The 20595-nt window shown below is 40.1% G+C and overlaps 1 protein-coding gene across 1 annotated transcript in view; it reads right to left on the reverse strand.

Moving 5' to 3' along the window:
* Positions 1-20595, reverse strand: part of Exoc6b (exocyst complex component 6B) — a 491547-nt gene that overhangs the window by 105903 nt on the left and 365049 nt on the right. The window contains exon 20 of the mRNA XM_038319126.1: positions 5258-5331. Coding sequence (XP_038175054.1) covers positions 5258-5331 — 74 coding nt within the window. The remainder of the gene's footprint in view (positions 1-5257; positions 5332-20595) is intronic.

The raw sequence follows: 20595 nt of genomic DNA on the forward strand, positions 1-20595 counted from the left end.
CATTCAGTACATCTGATGCAATGTCATAGGCTTGTTCATTCAGCTTTACAAAAATTTAACAGTAAGTAACTGCTGGAGCTAAGAAGCAGAGGATACAGTGGTTATTACCAAGGAAAGAACATCTCAAATTGTTAAGTGTTTGTCAGATATAGACAGTGAACACTGAAAACTAAAATAAAGAAAGAAAACACATATTTGGGGAGTTAGATGCCCTCACAGTGAATGTGAATAACATAACATCAGGGCCAAATAGTTTAGGGTGGCACAATTTACAGTATTGAAGGAGGAGGATAAATGGGACATTCAAAAGAGATTCTCAAGGAAATGGAACAGCAGAGAATAAAGACAAAATAAGAAAACTTGGGGGATAAGAGTTAAAGAAAATTCTAATATCCAAAGAAATAGAGTCTTCATTTTAGTTAAACCAATACACACTACACTGAAACATACATACATACACACACACACACACACACACACACACACACAGAGAGAGAGAGAGAGAGAGAGAGAGAGACATAGAGTCTAATTTTCTTCCAGTTTAACTCTTTAAGTGAGTATTTTGCAGCTCTTTGTGCCTATTGACCCTCTTTTGTACTTACAGATTCAATCCTGCCCCTGATTTGCACTTTTCATATATAAGTATTCCATTCTGGCTAGAATATGAGGTGTATCTTATGTCCCAATTTCTTTAATTTGAACTGACCTTGAGACTAGCTGAGGACAGAAGGGTGTGGCAGAAGTGATGATCTGCTGGTTCTGAGCATAGACCTCAATGGGTTTGCCCATTTCCTCTCTTGGAACACTTGCCAAATGGTTTGATCAGGCTGCCTAAACATCACATGGAGCAGAGAAGAGTTGACTGTAGACACCGAGCCTCTGCACTGCCCAGTCTTTTCAGTCTAGCAGCTGACTGCAGTATGGAGATTTGCTCAACTACCCAGAACTGCTCATTAGAAGAGTCCTGGGCTTCACATATGGTTCAACATAATATGTTATGGGAGTCAAACAACTGAAATACATACAACGTTCTTATGTCTCTAAGACAATACTTATCACAACATGTCCATATCAGAATTAAGAGAGAGAAGTCATAGTCATTCTCACTGTGTATTTGCTGTTCACCACTTAAGCTGCGTGCACAGCAGGCACTCAGAGTTCGATGAAATGAACTGAAATGAAAATCTAATGCTGATGTTCAACAGCATTTTTACTTCATGTTTTGCCGCAGAACTGTTAAAAAGTCAAGAGTCAGTCACTAAGAATCTATTGTTGGCCCTCTACAATTTCTAAAGATTAATAACTAGAGGCCACTAATTCCAGGAGTGTGTATGCCACTTTTAAAATGTTCACTAAACGAGGGTCTATTTTGTCCTCAAACTTTAACATTACCTAAGCTTGGAAACTGAAATAAATATACACACATTTTTGCAAGAAAATTGTACTGAAATTGAACTTTTATAACTTAAGTATAAAATGCTAAAAAGAAAGACCTTTCAATTTGTACTGTATAATTTATTATTAACAGCAGATTTTCTAATCCCAGAATCTTAACAAATAAAAAGTGTATGTCAATGTATTTTACCTCTGAAATATCATGAAAGCTTGTAAATCCAAAATGTCATTTCCCTTTTTACCTTAAGAAGTAGTAAAATGGAAATAAAGTAAGTGAAAAGGATAAACAGCTTTTTGATCCACATCTAATTTTCTTTCTAATATAATTGCAGAGCTTTTAAATGACACTCTGCCACTATAGACTATACAGAGACTTTTTCATCAACATTCATGTTTTGAATATGTTTTAAATTAGCATTTACCTAATTGCATCTGAAAGTCTAACTGACACAAGAGAACATGAGCACACGATCAGCATGACACTACCAGAAGCCAGAGAGGCAAACAACCAGTACCTGAATGGCACCAGGAGAGCATGCATCGTATAGTACACCAGGACAGACACCTTCTCACATGGACATTCACCATACATTCTGCCTTGTGTGGCTCTGCTTGGGCCAGGCACAACTGTTGTCTGACATAGCTACTGCTATCATGAAATCATAGCACCTGTGACTGCCTATAGGCAACCCTCACAAGACTGGGCCCATGTACATTCCTCCTGGAAGTGGAGGAGGGCTTACGATTCTCCTCTCTGAAGGTATGTAAGCACTTAACAATTGCTGGGGTGGGGGCAACTTGGCTTAGCTGCTCTAAAGTCACCGAGGCTGCCTGTTAGCAAACCCATATTCATTCTCATGTAACTCCAGCCAGACCCGGGAGGAATTGTTTTGTCTTGTTGCAAGATGGTAGTGGGGGTTTTTGTGTGTGTTATCTTGGGTAAACACATATTTGATCAGGAAAAGTCATACAACATTTGCTTTAATTTTCACTTCTGGTGTTTCCATTACCATTTTAAATTTTTTATTTACTATTATTAGTGTGTGTGTGTGTGTGTGTGTGTGTCTAAGGAGATGCACTTACCACCATGGAGGTCAGAGAATAACTTTGTGAAGTCAAGTAAGTTCTCTCCTTCTACCTTTATATGGTTTCCAGGAAGTAAACTCAGTCAGGTTTCATGGCAAATCTTAACTTGCTGAGTCATTGTTCTAGTGTCTGCTAATTCCATTTACTATTTTGATCTCTGACTTGTAAAGCCTAATGATTAAATCTGCTAATAAGCTAAATAATGTGAATAGAGCCTTAAAAGGTCTAGAGAGCTGTGAGAACGCTGGAATCTGTGAGCCGATGCATCTGAAAGAAGAACAGGGTTAGGGAAAGCCCCACCTCCAGGTTCAGTCATGAGACCATCTACAGGTCAGGCAGGAAGCACTACTGCAAGAAGAAAAGACACCAGCACCAGGAAAGAGGATATCTGGTAGCATTAAGAACAGAAAGTCAAAAGCCACAACTTCTCAAACAAGCAGACAATGAACACAGACTCAAGGGCTATGAGATAGGCTATGGTCATTTTCATGATAACGAGACTGCCTGATGGTGAACTTCTTGCTTTGGGTAGAGTTCTCCCTAAAGGAAACACAACACACAGTCTGGGTCGGGTGTTCTGCAAAGACGAAGGAATATTCAAGTTCTTATTGCACAATTTTAGGACTAGCCTCCATCCCCTATTTAAAGTTCTGCTTTAGGATTGTGAGGAATTCAAATAACAGGACACTTAACCATGTCTCATCTTATTTAACGTAAGTTACTCCTATAGTAACACACAGACAGGAAGTCTCCTGTGGTTTGAACATCCGGGAAGGCCTAGATGAATGAAAAACAAAAGCTGTTTTCAGAACAGGATGTGAGAGAATCATTTTGCATTATGTCAGCTATCTGTTAACACAGCCTTAAACTAAGGACGTGGTTCAAATCATCTAGGCTGGGAATTGTCTCTTTCCTACTGCTATAACAGAGAAAGGTGTGAGTAGACTTTAGATGACACATTGAAGAGGAAGAGACACAGTCTGTCATGGTCAGTAAAATTTTGTAGTTTGGGCTTTATCATTTAAGCATCATAAAAGAAACTCTGGGTGTGGGGGGTGCAGCACAAGTAGGAACTCAGCATCCACACCCCCACTGCTCACCTGGAGCTCACAGGTACTGGAGCATTCACCACTGACTCAGCCCACCTCACCCTGGATGTGCTTTCCCACTTCTCACTAAGATCACATTTTCTGTGAATACTATAGGTGTCCAAACCACAAACTAGTGAATGACATTTCCTTTGCATCAACAGTGGAAAAGGAAAGACTTTTTCTAGTATATGTTCTTCCAGTGAAAATCACTTTCTGTTTTCCAAGAAGCATGAATTGGCTTAGAGGTTTCAGAGAACAAATTGGCGAGGGAAGGAATAGATCCCCACTGAACCCTAAAGCAAAATCTCAATCTTCCCATCTTAGATCAAAGGCTAAAACTTGGGTACCTCAAATCTACAGGTGGAAGGTGTTCAGTGTGGAGGGAGAGAGCTCATTTCTCACAATGCCAGGAAAGCATTATGAAAAAGAACCCCAACCCAGCCCCCAAATATTAAGTTGACACACGTTTCTGGGACATGGTCTGAATCCTCAAACCTTGGCAGGTCTATAGACACATGATTCTGCTGAACAGGGCTTTCCAGAATTGTCATTGATGACAGATTACACTGCCCATCCACAAGGGTCCAGGGCTAGCTCAGGCCATCCATTATGGGTTAAAAGCTATTCCGGCAGTAATGCAGTCACAGTGGTAAGGAGGTTACCCAGACAAGGGGTTCTACAGCTTTAAGAAACACCCTGGGCATCTACAAGTTTTCAGAATGCAAACTATGTCAGCTCTGAAAACAAGAGGCACTGCATCATTATGGCAGGAGAAACAAAGCCAGCCCCCTTCTAAAACAGACAAAAAAAAAAAAAGATTGTTTTAATAGGAAAGAAGCATCAGTCATTGATGCTTACTTCATTTGCACTTTCTATCCAGCCCCATCCATCTTCAGAGTGAAGAGATGACAGAGCACAGTTACAGCTCTCCCTTCTGGCCCCCACACATCTTGTTCTACTATACCCCAAACACCAGGCCTATCAACCCACCCTTTCCAGCCTGCAAGAACAGCACTACGGGTGGCCTTTCTTTCTTGTGGACTTGCCAAAGCTCAGGTAGACCTAAGTACTAGCCTCTATCATGATACTGTAACAGGACTTCCCATCTGGCTAGCATGTCTGGTCAGAACCTTAGAGAACCATCTTCAAGCACTACCATTCTGTTGCTGATGGCTGACCACATTTTACACAGGAGGCAACAGAAGGTGTGAGGCAACAGAAAAGAGTCAACAAACTGGACTAACAACCCAGAAAGGAAAACATTTCATTTTCCTTCAACACTGCAGGCCACATTATCCACACACAAAGTTCTCCAGGCGGGCAGTCTCTGCATCAGTGCACCTGCTTAGCATGGGCTTGACGAGTCATCTTTTCGCTGTGTCTGCAGAAGTCAATGGCCACACAATGGACCGCATCACTTGAGGGTCACTTGAGTCCCTCTACTCTGTGGATCCCTCTTCCCACCCCCTGCCTTCCCTTCTACCCACAAAACCTTTACTCCACCATAGCTAAGGATCTCAGATAGCTAAATAAAAGAGGTGGCCTCAAACACAGGGAAAAGCCCTTAGGTCTCCAGTGTGAATCACCAATGCCAAAACCCCTCCCCTCCCCTCTTCCTTAAGACCTGATGGTCTTCAGTCACACATCTTAAAAGAAAAACAAAAAACAAAAACACAAAGACTTACTTGTCTCAAGTCGATGAAGGCCAACTGCAGCGTGTCCTCCTGGAACCCAGGCACCGGGCCGGATCTGGCAAACTCTGTGGGAAAGAAAAGAGGATAAAAAGCGCCTTTAACTAACCATGGACAGGGAGATTGGCAGACGGATGACAGGGAAGACAAGAGAGGCTGGGGGAGAGGAGGACTGAGCTTCTAAGGAGTCATGTCTCTCTCCCTTCAGCTTCTTTGTTGGCCCTTCAAAATTCGTGTCATCAAAACACCATTAATTCCAGCATCCTGACAGCAAGGAAACTGTACTAATTCGACCTGAAATTTATTCCCATGAGCCGCACTGGGCTTCAGAGTATTTGTTTTGTGAATGGACAAACAACTTGCAAAGGAGGAAGGGAGGGGGGAAAAGAAAAAAGTTTTTCCTCTCAACACAATAAAATCTTCAGCTGAGAAACCCTTTTCAGTTCCGAAAGCTATTTATATTTCAGATCGCTGAAGGAATTTTCTAATTTCACGCTTGTCACCTCATTCCCTAAGCATTTATCAAAAATATTCCCTGCCACATCATTAATTATTCCCTCACTGATTATTTGTATTATCTCATGAGTGCCAACCTCCTACACAACACACACGCACGCACACCACTAGCAGAAGCAGTAGCTGCTGCTGCTGCTGCCCTGATCTGAGTTTGGCTTAGAAAAGCAGAGAAGTATTGGCAGATGAAGATGCCCACCTGGATGAAGCTCACTGCAAATGTTAAGGGACATTTACATATGCTTGTCCTTCTATTGCAGTCTTTGCCCTTGACTTCATTTTCATGCTAATAAAAATTCCATCTTCTCTTCCTCCCACCTGTTTCCTCTTAGGCTGAAGAGATCCACATGGATGCTATTTGTAGTTACAGTAGCACCTTGAGACCATGATCCCTTATAATTCTGGATTCCATGTCATTAACAAGAAAAAAATTACCTAGGGCTACAGGGACAAATGCTAGTACTGGTTAAGAATGTCAAGTTTTATTGTCCTTGAGCTCTGCTTATTAGGAAACCAAAAGGTCTGAAGTTCCCTCCACACTGACAAGCACATGTACAGCCAAGATATGCGTATTTACTGTACTTTCAATTCTTCTTGTGAAGTCAAAGTATGATGAACATTTCATATCCATCTACTAATTACATTAACACCAGCTTGAGTACTTAAAAATACATGAAGTGTTTTCTTTTCAAACACATATTCCCCACCCAAGATGGAATTTGAGAACTCATAGAACTGGTATATTTTTCTTTATTATAGCTGGAAAACTGGATGACGCTCTACACAGGATATATTCAAAAGATGACGCATGAACAATGACGGCTACTCATTTGCCTGTGTCTCCTCTTTCCACCCAGTTTGAAACTAACAGATTCACAAAAAATCCTGGCCCCAGTTTTAAATAGTAATGCCAATAACTTAGTCTGTAGCTACAAGGGGACATTATATGAAAGGATTATAAATCAATACATCCAACTAACTTAAATATGGTACAAATGTACTATATACCTACATACAAAATATTCTTATTATAAACATTTCAAACAAAAAGGATGGATAAAAAAGACATCGACTTTGAGTATAGTGTCTTAGTAAAGTTAGTTTGCTTTAAGAAGAAAACTCACATGCCACTTAGAAACCAACATTATCCAAAGGAGGACCCAGGTTTCAAAAGAGTAAAGTTTTAAAACTGTACAAACATTTGGTGACAAGCACGTTAAAGTAAAGCTTGACACAGTATACCCTGTATATCAATAATGATATGCAATAAGCAATAGAAATAATCATATCTGATAAACTGGTATGCAGGAACTGTGTATCCCAAATGTACATTTTCCTCACATTATGCTCGTATTGAAAGAAGTTCTTTAAATTATAGCTATGACCTCTCTTCCCAATAGCCTTTTTAAGTGTTCAGTTTACACACACTTCCTCCAAGGTTGACAGCCTGTCTTGAGAGGTTCTGTACCATTCAAGCCAGAGTTGCCTCATTTAAAGCATTATTTCAAGTCCTCCTTATCAAGAGGAGCTCTGGTTGAGTGAAAATGCCTAGCTACTAAGATGTTCCTGCTGTCCTGTCTATGTCCAACTCAACAGAATTCCTCATGCACACCATTGGAAGGCTTGGGAGCTAGGTTTGTATTCATGTCACTCCTCACTGAACATGCTCCCTGGAGGACAGATAAACCAACTCAGGAGTCTGGATGTGCTATATGTTGAACTCTCAGACACTTTACCAACCTGATTTTTATGACATATCAAACTGATGTGGCATCAGTTTGCAAGGTAAGTTATACTAGTTGCAAGCAGTATTAACTCATTCCACGGAGTACACTCTCTCCATCCTGTGCCCTGTTTTGTCAGGAGGGACTCACTGAGTGTAATATGGTACCAAGTCTGGACTCGGAGATTCAATTCCAAAATTAAAAAAAAGTCTTAGTGAAGAAACTGCTAATTAATTGAAAGACATGTTAAAAGGAGGCTCACAAAGTTACAGCAAAATCAGCACATTGGTAGAGAAGAGTCCTCGGAAAAAGGAAACCACTGACATTAACCTCTGACATTCTAAACACACAAACCCTTTGAGATTTGGTCATCATTTTAAGAATTTTAACAATTTAAGAAAATTGTTAATTTTCAAAATAGCCTATAAATTTAAAACTTGAATAATATTCACAGTCTAATAAAGTTACTAAAGGATAAAAGAAAAAATTGCTAATTTCAAAAGATTTTCTAGATTTCTTTTCAGAAATATGTTGACAATTATAAAGTCCATTATTTCATGGGAGAAGAAAACAAAAGCTTCAAATTTTATCTGGTGCATTCCCAATTTGCTGAAGAAAACAATACTTTAGTATGAAGTGTTGTGAATACTAAGGATGCAGTAGGTAGGTAAAGTGCTTGCCTTGGAAACATGAGGATCTGTGTTTGATCCCAGAAGCCAGGTGAGAAAAAAAGGGGGGGGGCAGGTATGATGGTGCATTCTTGTTATCCAGGAGCTGGGGACAATTTCTTGAGGCTTGGTGGGTCTATTGCTAAGTTCCAGGTGACAGGCCAGCAGTAAAGGTCCCTCAAAGGAAAACGATTTCTTTCTTGTCAAGAGGATGAAATCTCTGGCTATGATGGACAACTCACAATTCAGCTGAGCAGGGTTAAGGACCATCCCTCAGGAAGGCAGGCTCACCTTAAACTGTACTAAAGAAATGGTCAGTATAATTATACCTAGCTTTAATGAGATAATATTCTTTCCTTTCCAGATTCCAACCCCCGGTAGCCTACAAGACCTTTGTAAGTCTGATGAAATTCTGAAGTATTCAGAAAAGGATTTTTCCTTTTCTTCTATTTTTTAAAGCATTTTCTTTCTAAAGCTTTGGGCTTATCCTTATCTCTAAAGTTCTCCTCCTCACTTTATGGGTACCTGTTACCATGTGGCTTACTTGCAGGCAGGTTTCACTCAAATGGCAAGGTCTTTTTTGTTGCCCATCTCTTTGTTCTTCTCCTCTGAGCAGGTGCCAAGATGCACAGCTTATCTGCCTGGAGTTTTTCCATTCTTAAATTATTTTATTAATGAGAGGTAATCTAATTTCCACGCTATTATTTGGTGACTACAAAGGGATACCCCAAAATTTCTAATAGCACAGGTCAAAGGAAGACCTGGTCTAAATAAACAAGGGGACAGTACTTAAAGAATGAAACTCAAAGTTGACTGCTGACTTTCATAGGAATAAGTGCATGGGTATATATGCACAGCCATACACAAAATCCCCTACAGAAAACTAAATTTGAAACAACAGAACTAGAGTTAAAAGGGATTTAAGAAGTCAAATAAACATGTAGAAGAATGCAAATAGAATCTTATCTATCCTTGTGTACAAAACTCAAGTCCAAATGGATCAAAGACTTCAATATAAATCCAGTCACACTGACCCTCAGAGAAGAGAAAGCGATAGTATTCTTGAACACATGGGCACAGGAGACCACTTCCTAAATGTAACACCAGTAGCACAGACACTGAGTGCAATAAACAATAGAAATGGGAATCCTGAAACTGAGAAGCTTCTGTAAGGCAAAGGAAACAGTCAATAAGAGACAGTCTACTGAATAGATCTTTACCAACCCCACATCAGACAGAAGACTGATCTCCAAAATATATAAAGAACTCAAGAAACTAGACATCAAAGTACCAAATAATCCAATTAAAAAGTGAGGTACAGATCTAAACAGAGAATTAGAGAATTCTCAACACAAGAATCTCAAATGGCCAAAAGACACTTAAGGGACTGTTCAACATCCTTAGCCATCAGGGAAATACAAATCAAAATGACTCTGAAATACCATCTTACATCTGTCAGAATAGCTAAGATCAAAAGCTGAAAACAGCTTATGCTAGAGAAGATGTGGAGTAAGGGGAACAGTCCTCTACTGCTGGAGGAGGGGGCACTTGTTGGTTCCTGGCTGCCCAGAAGCAGTGTTTTAATTACTATAGTTTCTGTGTGGTTATTTTGGTTCTGGGCAGCTGGAACGAATAAGCGCCCCCTCCTCCAACATACTGGTGCCAACATGGCCAACTAAAATCCACTTAAAAACTTGAGAGAGCTTGAAAAGAAATCCTAGACACAAAAATACAGAGTTTAACATAGCTTCTTGCTGTTTGCTGGCAGCATGTCACAGCTCCTTAATAAAAGGTATTACTGATTCATCAATAGCAGTCATGAAGTTTCAAAATAGGAGCTTCCCAGCGTGGGCCATGCTACTGGCATGAACTCTGGCTCTTTCGGGAAACCGAGCACTCGAATGGGGTTTGTGAGCAGAGTGCTGCAGCTTGCTTGGTGGCAATGTGGACCGGCTGTGTGCCTGGAAGTGGGGCAGCTCAGAGGCGCGAGCAGCTCCGCCATGCTGGACTGGGCAGGGCAAACAGATAGTACCATATACACCCTAGTAATGCAGCAGCTTAAGTTTTTAATAAGTGCTCAGCATTTTAAGAAGTGCTGCTGGACAGTAAAGAATTACAGATTCACAATAGGACGTATTCAGACATATAAGAACTTTAAATGAGTCATAGTGCTGGATAAATTACGTAGGCTTGGGAGAAAGAAAAAAAGAGTATAAAGAGTCATAAAAGGAAGTTAATGGTTTTTTTTTAAAAAAGCAAAGTCTTTAAAGAGACAGAGTACAGATAGTCAAAGGTTAAAAGCAGAAAAGAAAAATAAGCCATGTAAAGATGGAATATACACAGAGAGTCTGGATGATGTATACTATTGTGTTTTCTTTGAATTTTTTGATTGTGAAGGAGCTAAGTACAGAGAGACATTTAATTGTATGGGCTGCTAAGCTAAACCAGCATGTATATTATAAAGGTATCATGACTTCCAAATCTGGGTCTAAGCATATGTTGCTTTGAAAAAGAGGTTCTTCTCTTGTTTCCACAGAGGATGAGAACCTATGGATTGCTTTCAGACTGGTGTGGTTTGATAGAGCACAATACCCTGAAACGTTGCAGTGCATACCCTCAAAAAATTATTTCATCCAACTACTGACTGAGATGAACCTAGCACACAGGATACACCATGAAAGATCTGATTAAAAACGTCCCCAAACAGCAGGAAGCAATATGGACAAAACTATGCCCATATTCCCAAATATTGTCTATAAATGTATGTTTACATTTAAAAGGGGATATGCTATAGAGATTTGCAATGGTATAGATCTTGGTTTATTGAATTTTGTTATATGTATATTTCTGCTCTTGATTAGGGTATTATGATTGTGTAGTTCATTTTAAAAATGTAATATAATTAAGAAATATAGGTTAATAGATACTTATCTATAATAGTCAAGCTTATAGTCATGTTAGTTAGATTTTCTAGATGTATAGAGAGATACATTTCAGTTAGATAGGTATTCTTCAAATCTTTAGAGACCTTCAGAATATGGCATTTAAAATGTTTTAATAATTAGGACTTTTCATGACAATGAGACACATCTGCTCCTGGCAGCACCAATTACTTCAAGAGGAATATGGGCATCGAAAAGGCTCCTTATGGAGTTTGCTAGCCATTTGGGCAAGAAACTGTTCCTGCACGGACTGCTAAACTGGACATGCAGGACCCACAGAGAAAAGACTGCTAAACTTGCCTAAAGGTAAGATGATCCTTCAGGGTTTCTGCTTCATGAAAGTCTGCCAGATATTCTTCAGGATACAGAAGAAAGTGACTGATAAACTGCCAATATAGGTGAAACTGTCTTTGAAATTTCCTGCTTCATGGAAAAGTCTGCTGGATACTATGGGCCATTAGGCTGAAGACGAATGCCCCAACAGTACAGAAAAATTTTGGGTGACTATCCAGGTAGCAAGATGTCTCTGTCATTTCTAGAGTTTTGGAAGTTGCTTACAATGTACTTCCTGTTTACTTAGGTAATGTTATATCCTTCTGGAGTCTTTGATGGAGTTGAAGAATTTATAGTTATGGTTTTCCTTAGTTATGATAAAAGATAAAGCAGATATAAATGTTGTAACTGTATTTCTTGCTTGATAACTGTTTTGTTATATGTAATTTTACTATGTTAAAGTTAAAACCTTTTTATTTAAACAGAAAAGGGGAGGTGATGTGGGAGTCCCCTCTGTGTGCTGTGATTACTATTAATGAATAAATAAACTGCTTTGGACCTAGTGCAAGGCAGAACTTAGGAAGGCAGGGAAAGCTAGTTGAATGCTGGAAGAAAGAAGGCAGAGTCAGAGAGACACCACGGAGGTGCCACTGCCTGAGATACACATGCTGAAACTTTAGCCATTAAGCCACAGCCTTGTGCTGATACACAGATTACTAGAAATGGGTTAAATTAAGATGTAAGAGTTAGCCAATAAGAAGTCAGAGCTAATGGGCCAAGCAGTGATTAATAAACTTTCTGTGTGATTATGTGGGTTCCGGCGGCCAGGAAGCAACAAGTGGCCCCTCCCCTAACACTCTACTGCTGGTGGGAGTGCAAAATTGTACAGCCACTTTTGAAATCAATATGGCACTTTCTCAGAAAATGATCAATCAACCTACCTCAAGACCCAGCAATACTACTTTTGGGCATATACCCAAAGGATGTTCAATCACAACAGAAGGGCATTTGATCAACTGTGTTCATGGCAGCATTCTTCATAATAGCCAGAAACTAGAAACAAGCTAGATGCCCCTCAACCAAAGAATGGATAAAGAAAATGTGGTACATTTAAACAATAGAGACTACTCAGTGGGAAAACAAACAACAACAACAAAAAAAAATGCCATCTTGAAATTTGCAGGCAAATGGATGGAAGTAGAAAAAATCATTCTGAGTGAGATAACCCAGACCTGGAAAGGCAAACACATTATGTAGTCACTCATAAGTGGATACTAGATGTTAAGGAAGAGATAACCAGCCTATAGTCCACAACCTCAGTGAAGCTAGGTTACAAGGAGAACCCTAAGAGAAACATACATAGATGCCCCTGGAAAAGGGAAATAGACAAGATCTCATCAGAAAATTGGGAATGTGGGGGGGGGGGAGATGGAAGGAGAGGAGGAATTGAGAAGGAGAGGGAGGGAGGAAAACATGAAGGAACACGATGGTCGAGATGGGCAAAGGACACAGAGAGCGAGCAAGGAAAAAGATGTCTTGATTGAAGGAGCCATTATGGGGTTAGCAAGAAACCTGGCACTAAGGAAATTCTCAGGAATCCACAAGGATGACCCTAGCTAAGACCCTATGCAATAGTGGAGAGAGTGCCTGAACTGGCCTTCCCTGTAATCAGATTGATGGCTACCTTAATTGTCATCATAGAACCTTCATCCAGCAACTGATGGGAGCACATGCAGAGATCCAAAGTGAAGCACTGGGCCGAGCTCCCAGAGTCCAGTCAAAGAAAGGGAGGAGCAATAATATAATTATGTAAAGGGGTCAAGACCATGATGGTAAAGATCCACAGAACAGCTGACCTGAGCTAGTGGGAGCTCACTGACTCTGGACTGACAGCAGGGGAACCTGCATAGGACCAAATTAGGCCCCTGAATGTGGGTGACAGTTGTATGGCTGGGGCAATCTGTGGGGCCACTAGCAGTGGGTCCAGGATTTATCACTAGTGCTTGAAGAGACTTTTTGGAGCCCATTCTCTTTGGAGGGATACCTTGCTCAGCCTCAACATAGTGGGAAGGGCCTTGGTCCTACCTCAAAGTGATGTGATAGACTTTGTTGATTCCCCATGGGAAGGCTTACCCTCTCTGAGAAGTGGATGGGGGTGAAGTGGGGAGTAGGTTGGGGGAGCAGGAGGAGGGAGGGAGTGGGAACTGGGATTGGTCTGTAAAATGAGAAAAGATTGTTTTAAATTAATTAATTAATTAATTTGAAAAGAAGTCAAAGAAGCAGCAGTCTGTAATCTCTATAAACAGAACATTAAAAAAATATCCACTCTTCCCCCTCCATTGCCAACACCATTGGTACAAAATGTGGAACTGTGCTCATCTTAAATGATCCTGGTAAATTTTAGGATATTGGAGTTCTTTTAGGCTTACCAGTATTAAAAATGGTATATTATTTTATTGGTGAGGAAATATCTCCTATGTACTTCCTTTATAAACTTATTTTAAATCAGCATATGAGATATTAGATATCATCATAGCATTCCCAAACCAAGTGTGCTTTAGTGACACTCCTCCCTGTTTCCCATTTCTCCATGTAAACCCCTAGTCTCCTTTCTGCTTTCATGTCCCATGTGTCCTCTAGCTCCACCTTCTTCTTCTCACTGTCTCTAAAAAAAGTGTTATTAAATAAGCCCACCCAGTGACCACAGGATCCAAGGCCCCAGCTGTGAGCCCCACTGTGATCCATGCAGCCCACCCAGACACTTCCCTAGCTACATGCTTTCTTCTCCTATGCGTGTGCGTGTATGTGCACAAGCGTGCTTGTGCCCATGCCATGTGGGTGAAGCTAAAATAAGCTAGAGAGAAAATTCAGAAATTGATCTAAAGCAATTGATCTGGAAAACTCAACGTAACACTGATTCTTTACACATTGTTCATAAAACAAGAACAGTTTTTAAAGAAAGATGAGTAATGGGAACAATGCATTTCCAAAAAGGAAAATTAATAGTATCCGACAAATGGGTGAAAGAGTAACTGGGAAGAAAATAGAACATGTTTGGAGAGGAGGGAAGCTAAAAGACAAAAAACTACAAAAGGGCCTCTAGGCAGCATCAGTATAGCACTGCTCCAGGAAGTATCTAGTTCAGATAATACGCAAAAACACTCTTACATGACTGGCTTAAGATTTAGGCCAGTGCTAACAAGATTCTCAGCACCACACAGAATAAAGTATGTTGGTGCTTGTTTGCATCTTAAGATCATATCAGGTCACCGATGGTTTTTTTTTTTTTTTTGTGGGATTGAAAAAAAAATAGAAGCTGTTGTTGATGTATTAACATAATGGTTTCCTGGTATCTGTCTCCCTGGAGCAGTAGATAAGGGGAGCATTAGACTAGAGGATGGCTCTGGGGAAGCCAAGCCCTCTTGCATCACTTCAAGGTGGCTCCAGGAGGCTAATTGCAGAGGAACTGATGGACTCCCTGGGGAACCCACTCCAAGACCTGCTGGTCAGAAAGAAGCTGGCCAGAACAGAAAGGGAGTTCCATGGGAAAATCATGTCAAGAAGAACCAAAAGGAGGAGGAAAGGGAGAAGGAGAAGGCTCCTAGAGACTAGGCTCATTAGATCTCTCACTTCAGGGGTGGGTGGAATATAGATCAATGTGTTCACAGTTACCAGTACAATATTGTACACCTGAAAAGTGTACATGTATGTGTTTTTACCAAACTGTGAATGAGTGAATAGAAAATAACACAATGCAAAGATCTAAATAAAATGTCCAAAAACATATCTTGTATTTAAATCATAACTTGTATTTAAACATGTAATAAAGCATTAACTCAATGGTGGTAGTACTGGATACAGGCATACACAGAGAAGACACCTCATAAAGAAAACAGTCAACCCAATAAAGGTGGGATAGGTGGTTTTCTACTTGTGCCCACACAGTAAGTACACAGCCATCCATGGGCAGAAGTGCTTCTGTGAGAGCACTGGGATTCACAGAGAATGTGGGGAAGGCCTGGCAGAGACCACAAAGGAGCAGGTCCACTGAGAGGACAGAACTGTGTATCAGGGACAAACTTAACAGCATTGTTTCCAGCTCTAGACCTAGAAATGGCCCCAAACTCCTGTGGATGTGGCTATAAACCTACTTTGCTTTGGAAGATTTTCCTGCCAAAACCAGAGAAACCTGAAGGAGCCATGGACACATATGTCTTGGGTGATGTGACTGCTGATCATATTCGCGTGTGGTTCTAGAGCCACCCCTGAGGGTTAACTCTAGTTTTCTCATCAATGGTTTGAAGCAGTTATACTCAGAATTCAGCCCACAGAGAAATGGAGAGTTAGGAAGCATGGAATGGGAAACAGTGATCTAGAATGTGGGGCAGACACAGTACTACACAGACAGTACTACACAGTACTACAGCAGACCCTGTAGAAGCTCTGGCAAGGAGGGCAAACCCTCTTAGGTACTGATAGACAGCAGTCCCAAATACAAACAGAACCCGAAGAAGACATGGTCAGTTGTGCCTCCGAAGTGTATCTAAAGACTTGGGTAGTGGAAGTGAACCCTGAAGCAAATCTGTGGCTAGGTCACAGTCAGAGGCTTATACTGACAACTCAGAGACTCAGTCATTAACTTAGGAGGAGTCATCAACACACATAGGATAGGCTTGACATCTAGACTCTGAAACACATCAGTTAAAGGCACCTGGTGACCACAAGGATCTAACTAAGCCTCCAGCTGTGAAACCCTCTGAGAACCATATGGACAGCTCCAGTCCACTTGATCACTTCCCTAGCTGCATGCTTTCTTCTCCCTCCAAAACGGATGCTGAAGGTTCCTCCCCCATACTATGGTATGCAGAGGTGTGACTGTCCAACAAAGGACTGAAATGATGGAGAGTAGCTCATTGAAAACTGCCTGCTTAGTACCTGCAAGGCCTTGAATTCAATGCCCAGAATCTAAAGAAATAAAGGGTGACTGCTGAGTCATGTTACACCCTTCTGAATGAGGTTAGGTGCCCTTGCAAAACAACCTGAGAAACTGCCCTGCTTTCTTCAACTCGAGAACAGGATTCCTCCCTCCAAAGCATGCAGAAGCAAGGTGAAACCTCCACAGTGGCAGCCCCACCAAACAACCTACCCTGCGCTGTCTCAATCCTGGCCTTCTCAGACTCTGGAACTGTGAGAAATAAATCTCTTTTCCTTATAAGTTACAAATCTCAGGAATATTGTTATAGTAGCACAAATAGAAAAGATTTATCTGTCTGAAAAAGTCTGTAGAGACCAAAAGAAATGTATGTTCCTTCAAATGTACAGACAGCAACGCAGAGCTACCCAGATAACAAAAGAGACAAATACACACTATCTAAGGAAACACAAACATTGTTCATACTGGTCCAAGCATTGGAGGTCTTTAAGCTGCTGAAAAAGAACAGAAAACAATTATATTTAAAAAGCTCAATGGTAAGTAGAAAACACAAATATAAAACTAAACAGAATTAGGAAAACAATACACCAGAAAAATGAGAAATTTAATAAAGAAATTGAAAACATAAAGAGAGCAAAAAAGAACTAAATAAGAAGGTGGAGGCTGGAGAACAATAGGACAGTATTGAAAAATTCAGTAAAGCGTCACCTGCAGGATGAACTAAGCAAGAAAGAAAAAGAAAAAGAAAAATGAACAAGGTATAAGAGTCACTAAGAAGGGGAAACTGTCAGAAAGCTTAAATAGATACTATTCAAAAACTCCTAAATCTTGGGAAGCATGAGGGCCTCCAGAAACCATGGGACACAAACCCTCAACCCCAGACCAGCTCAAGAGGAAGAAAAGCCAAGGTCAGAGACTGAAGAGATGGCTCACTGATTTAAAGAACTGGCTGCTCTATCATAAGATCTGGGTTCTATTCCCAGAACCTACATGGCAGCTCACAACTGTCTATCACTTCAGTTCTAGAGGATATGATGACCTTTTCTGTCCTCCACAGGCATTGCATACACATAGTACATAGATAAACATCTATGCACATAAGATAATTTTTTAAATGTGAATAAAAAGGCAAGATCAGATTTGAGAGACTGGTCACACAAAAGGAAATGTTTGTACCCATAATGGACTTTTTTTAACAAAAGTCTTACAAGCCAAGAATAAGTGAAGTGATATACTCATTGTGCTCAAGGGGGAAATAAAAGAAAAAAAAACTTCACCGAGAGTCCAAAACCATGCAAAGGTGTTCTTCGGAAATAAAAAGAAGGCGAAGACATTCCCACACAAAGACAGGAGTCCATCAACATAATATCTGTCTAAAAAATGTTGAGAGCTCAATATAAACAAGAACTAACAACAGCACGAAGAACACAGCAGTGGGAACCACTAGCACAATTAGAGCAGGTGGAAAGCACTTCAAATTTGGTGTAAAAGTTACAAAACCATTAGATGTTATTATCATACCTTCAGTAATCAGTGAGTACAGAAGTTTAAAAATAAAGGGGGCATCAGAGCACAAAGGAAAAATGGGAAAGGAGCAAAGTGTATTCATATGAGATTGTTATCACTCTGAAACAAAATCATAACTACAAAATGTTTCGTGTAAGTCCCATGGAAACCTTAAAGTAAAAACAACTAGCAGATTCCACTTGAAAGCAGTGGTGCACGTGTGGCCTTTAGTCCCAGCATAACACTCAGACACAAGTAGAGGGTTTAGCTGTTCAACTTCAAGGTTGCCCTCCACTACGCAGGGAGTTCAAGGTCAATTTGAGTTACATGAGACCCTACCTCAAAAAATGAAATCAGTAAGAAGAAATGCACTCGAAGTATAATATCATAATGAATCACCAAGGATTACAGTAAAACAAAAAGAAAGAAACCAATGAATGGTGAAACAACAGACCACAGGAAAACACTAAGGCAAGTACTTATATGTCAAGGACTGCTTTACATGTAAATAGATTAAACTCCAATAAAAGACCAACATGTTGGGTACTAGAGATGTATTTTAGCTTCAAGGATATAAATAGTGAAAAGTGAAAAGGACAACCCATATAGCTGTAGTGTGCTATCTTACGAAAAAAGAATCATATTACCAAATAAATAAAGTTGCATCTAAAGAAACTAGAAAAGGGACAACAAAAATTCAAAATTAGGGGGAAAAGAGGAAATAAAAATTAGAAATCAATACCATAAAAATAATTAAAAGATCAATAAAACTTAAGATACTTTTTAAAAATGAAGAAAATTAAACCCTCAGCTAAAGTTGGAGACTGGGAGGGGATTAAAATAAAAAAAAAAAACATTAACAAAAGAACAGACAGTACAGAAGACACCAAGAGACAAAAGAACCACAAAACTTCCATGGACACACCCCCTCTGATGGACACTCCTATAGACACACCCCCTCTGATGGAGACTTCTGTGGACACACCCCCTCTGATGGAGACTTTTGTGGACACACCCCCTCTGATGGAGACGTTTGTGGACACACCCCCTCTGAGGGAGACTTCTGTGGACACACCCCCTCTAGGGAGACTTCTGTGGACACACCCCCTCTAGGGAGACTTCTGTGGACACACCCTACTTGGGCTCTGTTCACCCTTCTTTACTTTTCTTTCTGTTCTGTCTTCATGGTCATTGATCCTTCCAGTGACTTTTCTGTTTCAGTTACTATACATTTTAGCTCTAGGAAATCTTTTTTATTCCCCTCTATCTTTCTCTCTATGTATTAATAAATGGATTTTGCTCACACCGTTGTCTTTTATATTTTCAACACCTCCCCACAGTTCTGTGAACATCTCTAGAACAGTTCTTTTAAAGCTTGCCCACATGTGACTGACAGCAGGCCTTTCAGAAGCAGCTTCTGTTGAGTCTGTTCCTTGCAATGGGCTCCTGCTCTTGTTTTTTCATATCTTACAGTTTCTGAAATTTGACATTTGAACCCAACAGTGTGATAAATTTAGAAGGTTGATTTTTTACATTGCTAAAGTTGGCAAACTTTTACTTTATTCTTGATTATTGTTTTTGTTTTGTTAATTTGGGGATCAAGTTCCCTTATATGTAAATTTCAGATCTCTGTCTTTCTGAGTCTGTGTTTCTGGATTACCTAGTTACTTTGTCCCCCCCATACTGCCAATTATATAATCAATTTAAATTGCCTCTTCTTTAATGTTTGATTTTTTTCATCTTACAGTCTCATCCAACTTCTAGTTTTTGCTTCCTGCATGTGGATAGAGATGTGATCACAGATGTGATTTCTTCTTTAATGTTTGATCCAGGGGCGGAGGAATGAACTGAAGAAAAACGCAGCAATCTATTAAAGCTTACAGAGACATCACTACACACGATGAAGAGGAAGTTATAACAATGTCCACAGCCTCTTTCTTTCAATCTCAGCAGGAGAACACAACAGCTGGCAGTATGAAAAGAGGGCCCCTTTGTCTGTACTGGCTCCTAACTGCTATGAGAACATGCTCACAACTGCTGCCATTGGCTGTGAACTAGAGCTGGAAGTTACTATTATGCTAAGAAGAAACTGATCAAAATTAACTAAAGGGTTCATCTGGAACCTATAAGCCTCAAACAGACTGCAGAGCTCAAAAACATACCAGATAGATTCTCCTGAAGCAATTCTTTTTAAGTGAGGGCACAGATTGCTGTTGCTTCCTACACCACCTAAATTTATTTGTATGACATGACCCAGAATTGTATGCTGTGCTGCTCTGAAAATGAAATATTTCCACAGGCCCAAGCATTTGAAAAATTGATCCACTGTTAATGGTGCTGTTTGTGGAGGCTGTGGAACCTTTAGAAACTGGTGCCTTGCTGGAGAATGTACATCACTTACATCACTGGAGGCGGGCTTTGAGTTTTATAGCCTCACCCAACTTCCAGCTCCTGCTTCCCACGTGTGTATAAAGATGTGATCTCTCAGCATCCTGTTCCTACCATCATACCTTCCTCACCACAAAGGATATATAGCCTGTGAATAAGCTCTTCCTTATGTTGCTTCTGCTTAAAGTATTTTATCATACAAAAGAAATGAAACTGAGATACATAGGTTAGTATTTATCAAATGAAGTGAAAGCTGTTATTCACACAAAAATCATGAGGTAGATGCTTAGAGCAGCATATCGATTATGACTGCCACAATTTGGCACGAACCACAATGACTTTCAGTGGGTAAATAGATAAACTTTTATATTCAAACAATGGATTA

Source organism: Arvicola amphibius, chromosome 2, assembly GCF_903992535.2.
Source record: "Arvicola amphibius chromosome 2, mArvAmp1.2, whole genome shotgun sequence".
Classification (NCBI taxonomy): Eukaryota; Metazoa; Chordata; class Mammalia; order Rodentia; family Cricetidae; genus Arvicola; species Arvicola amphibius.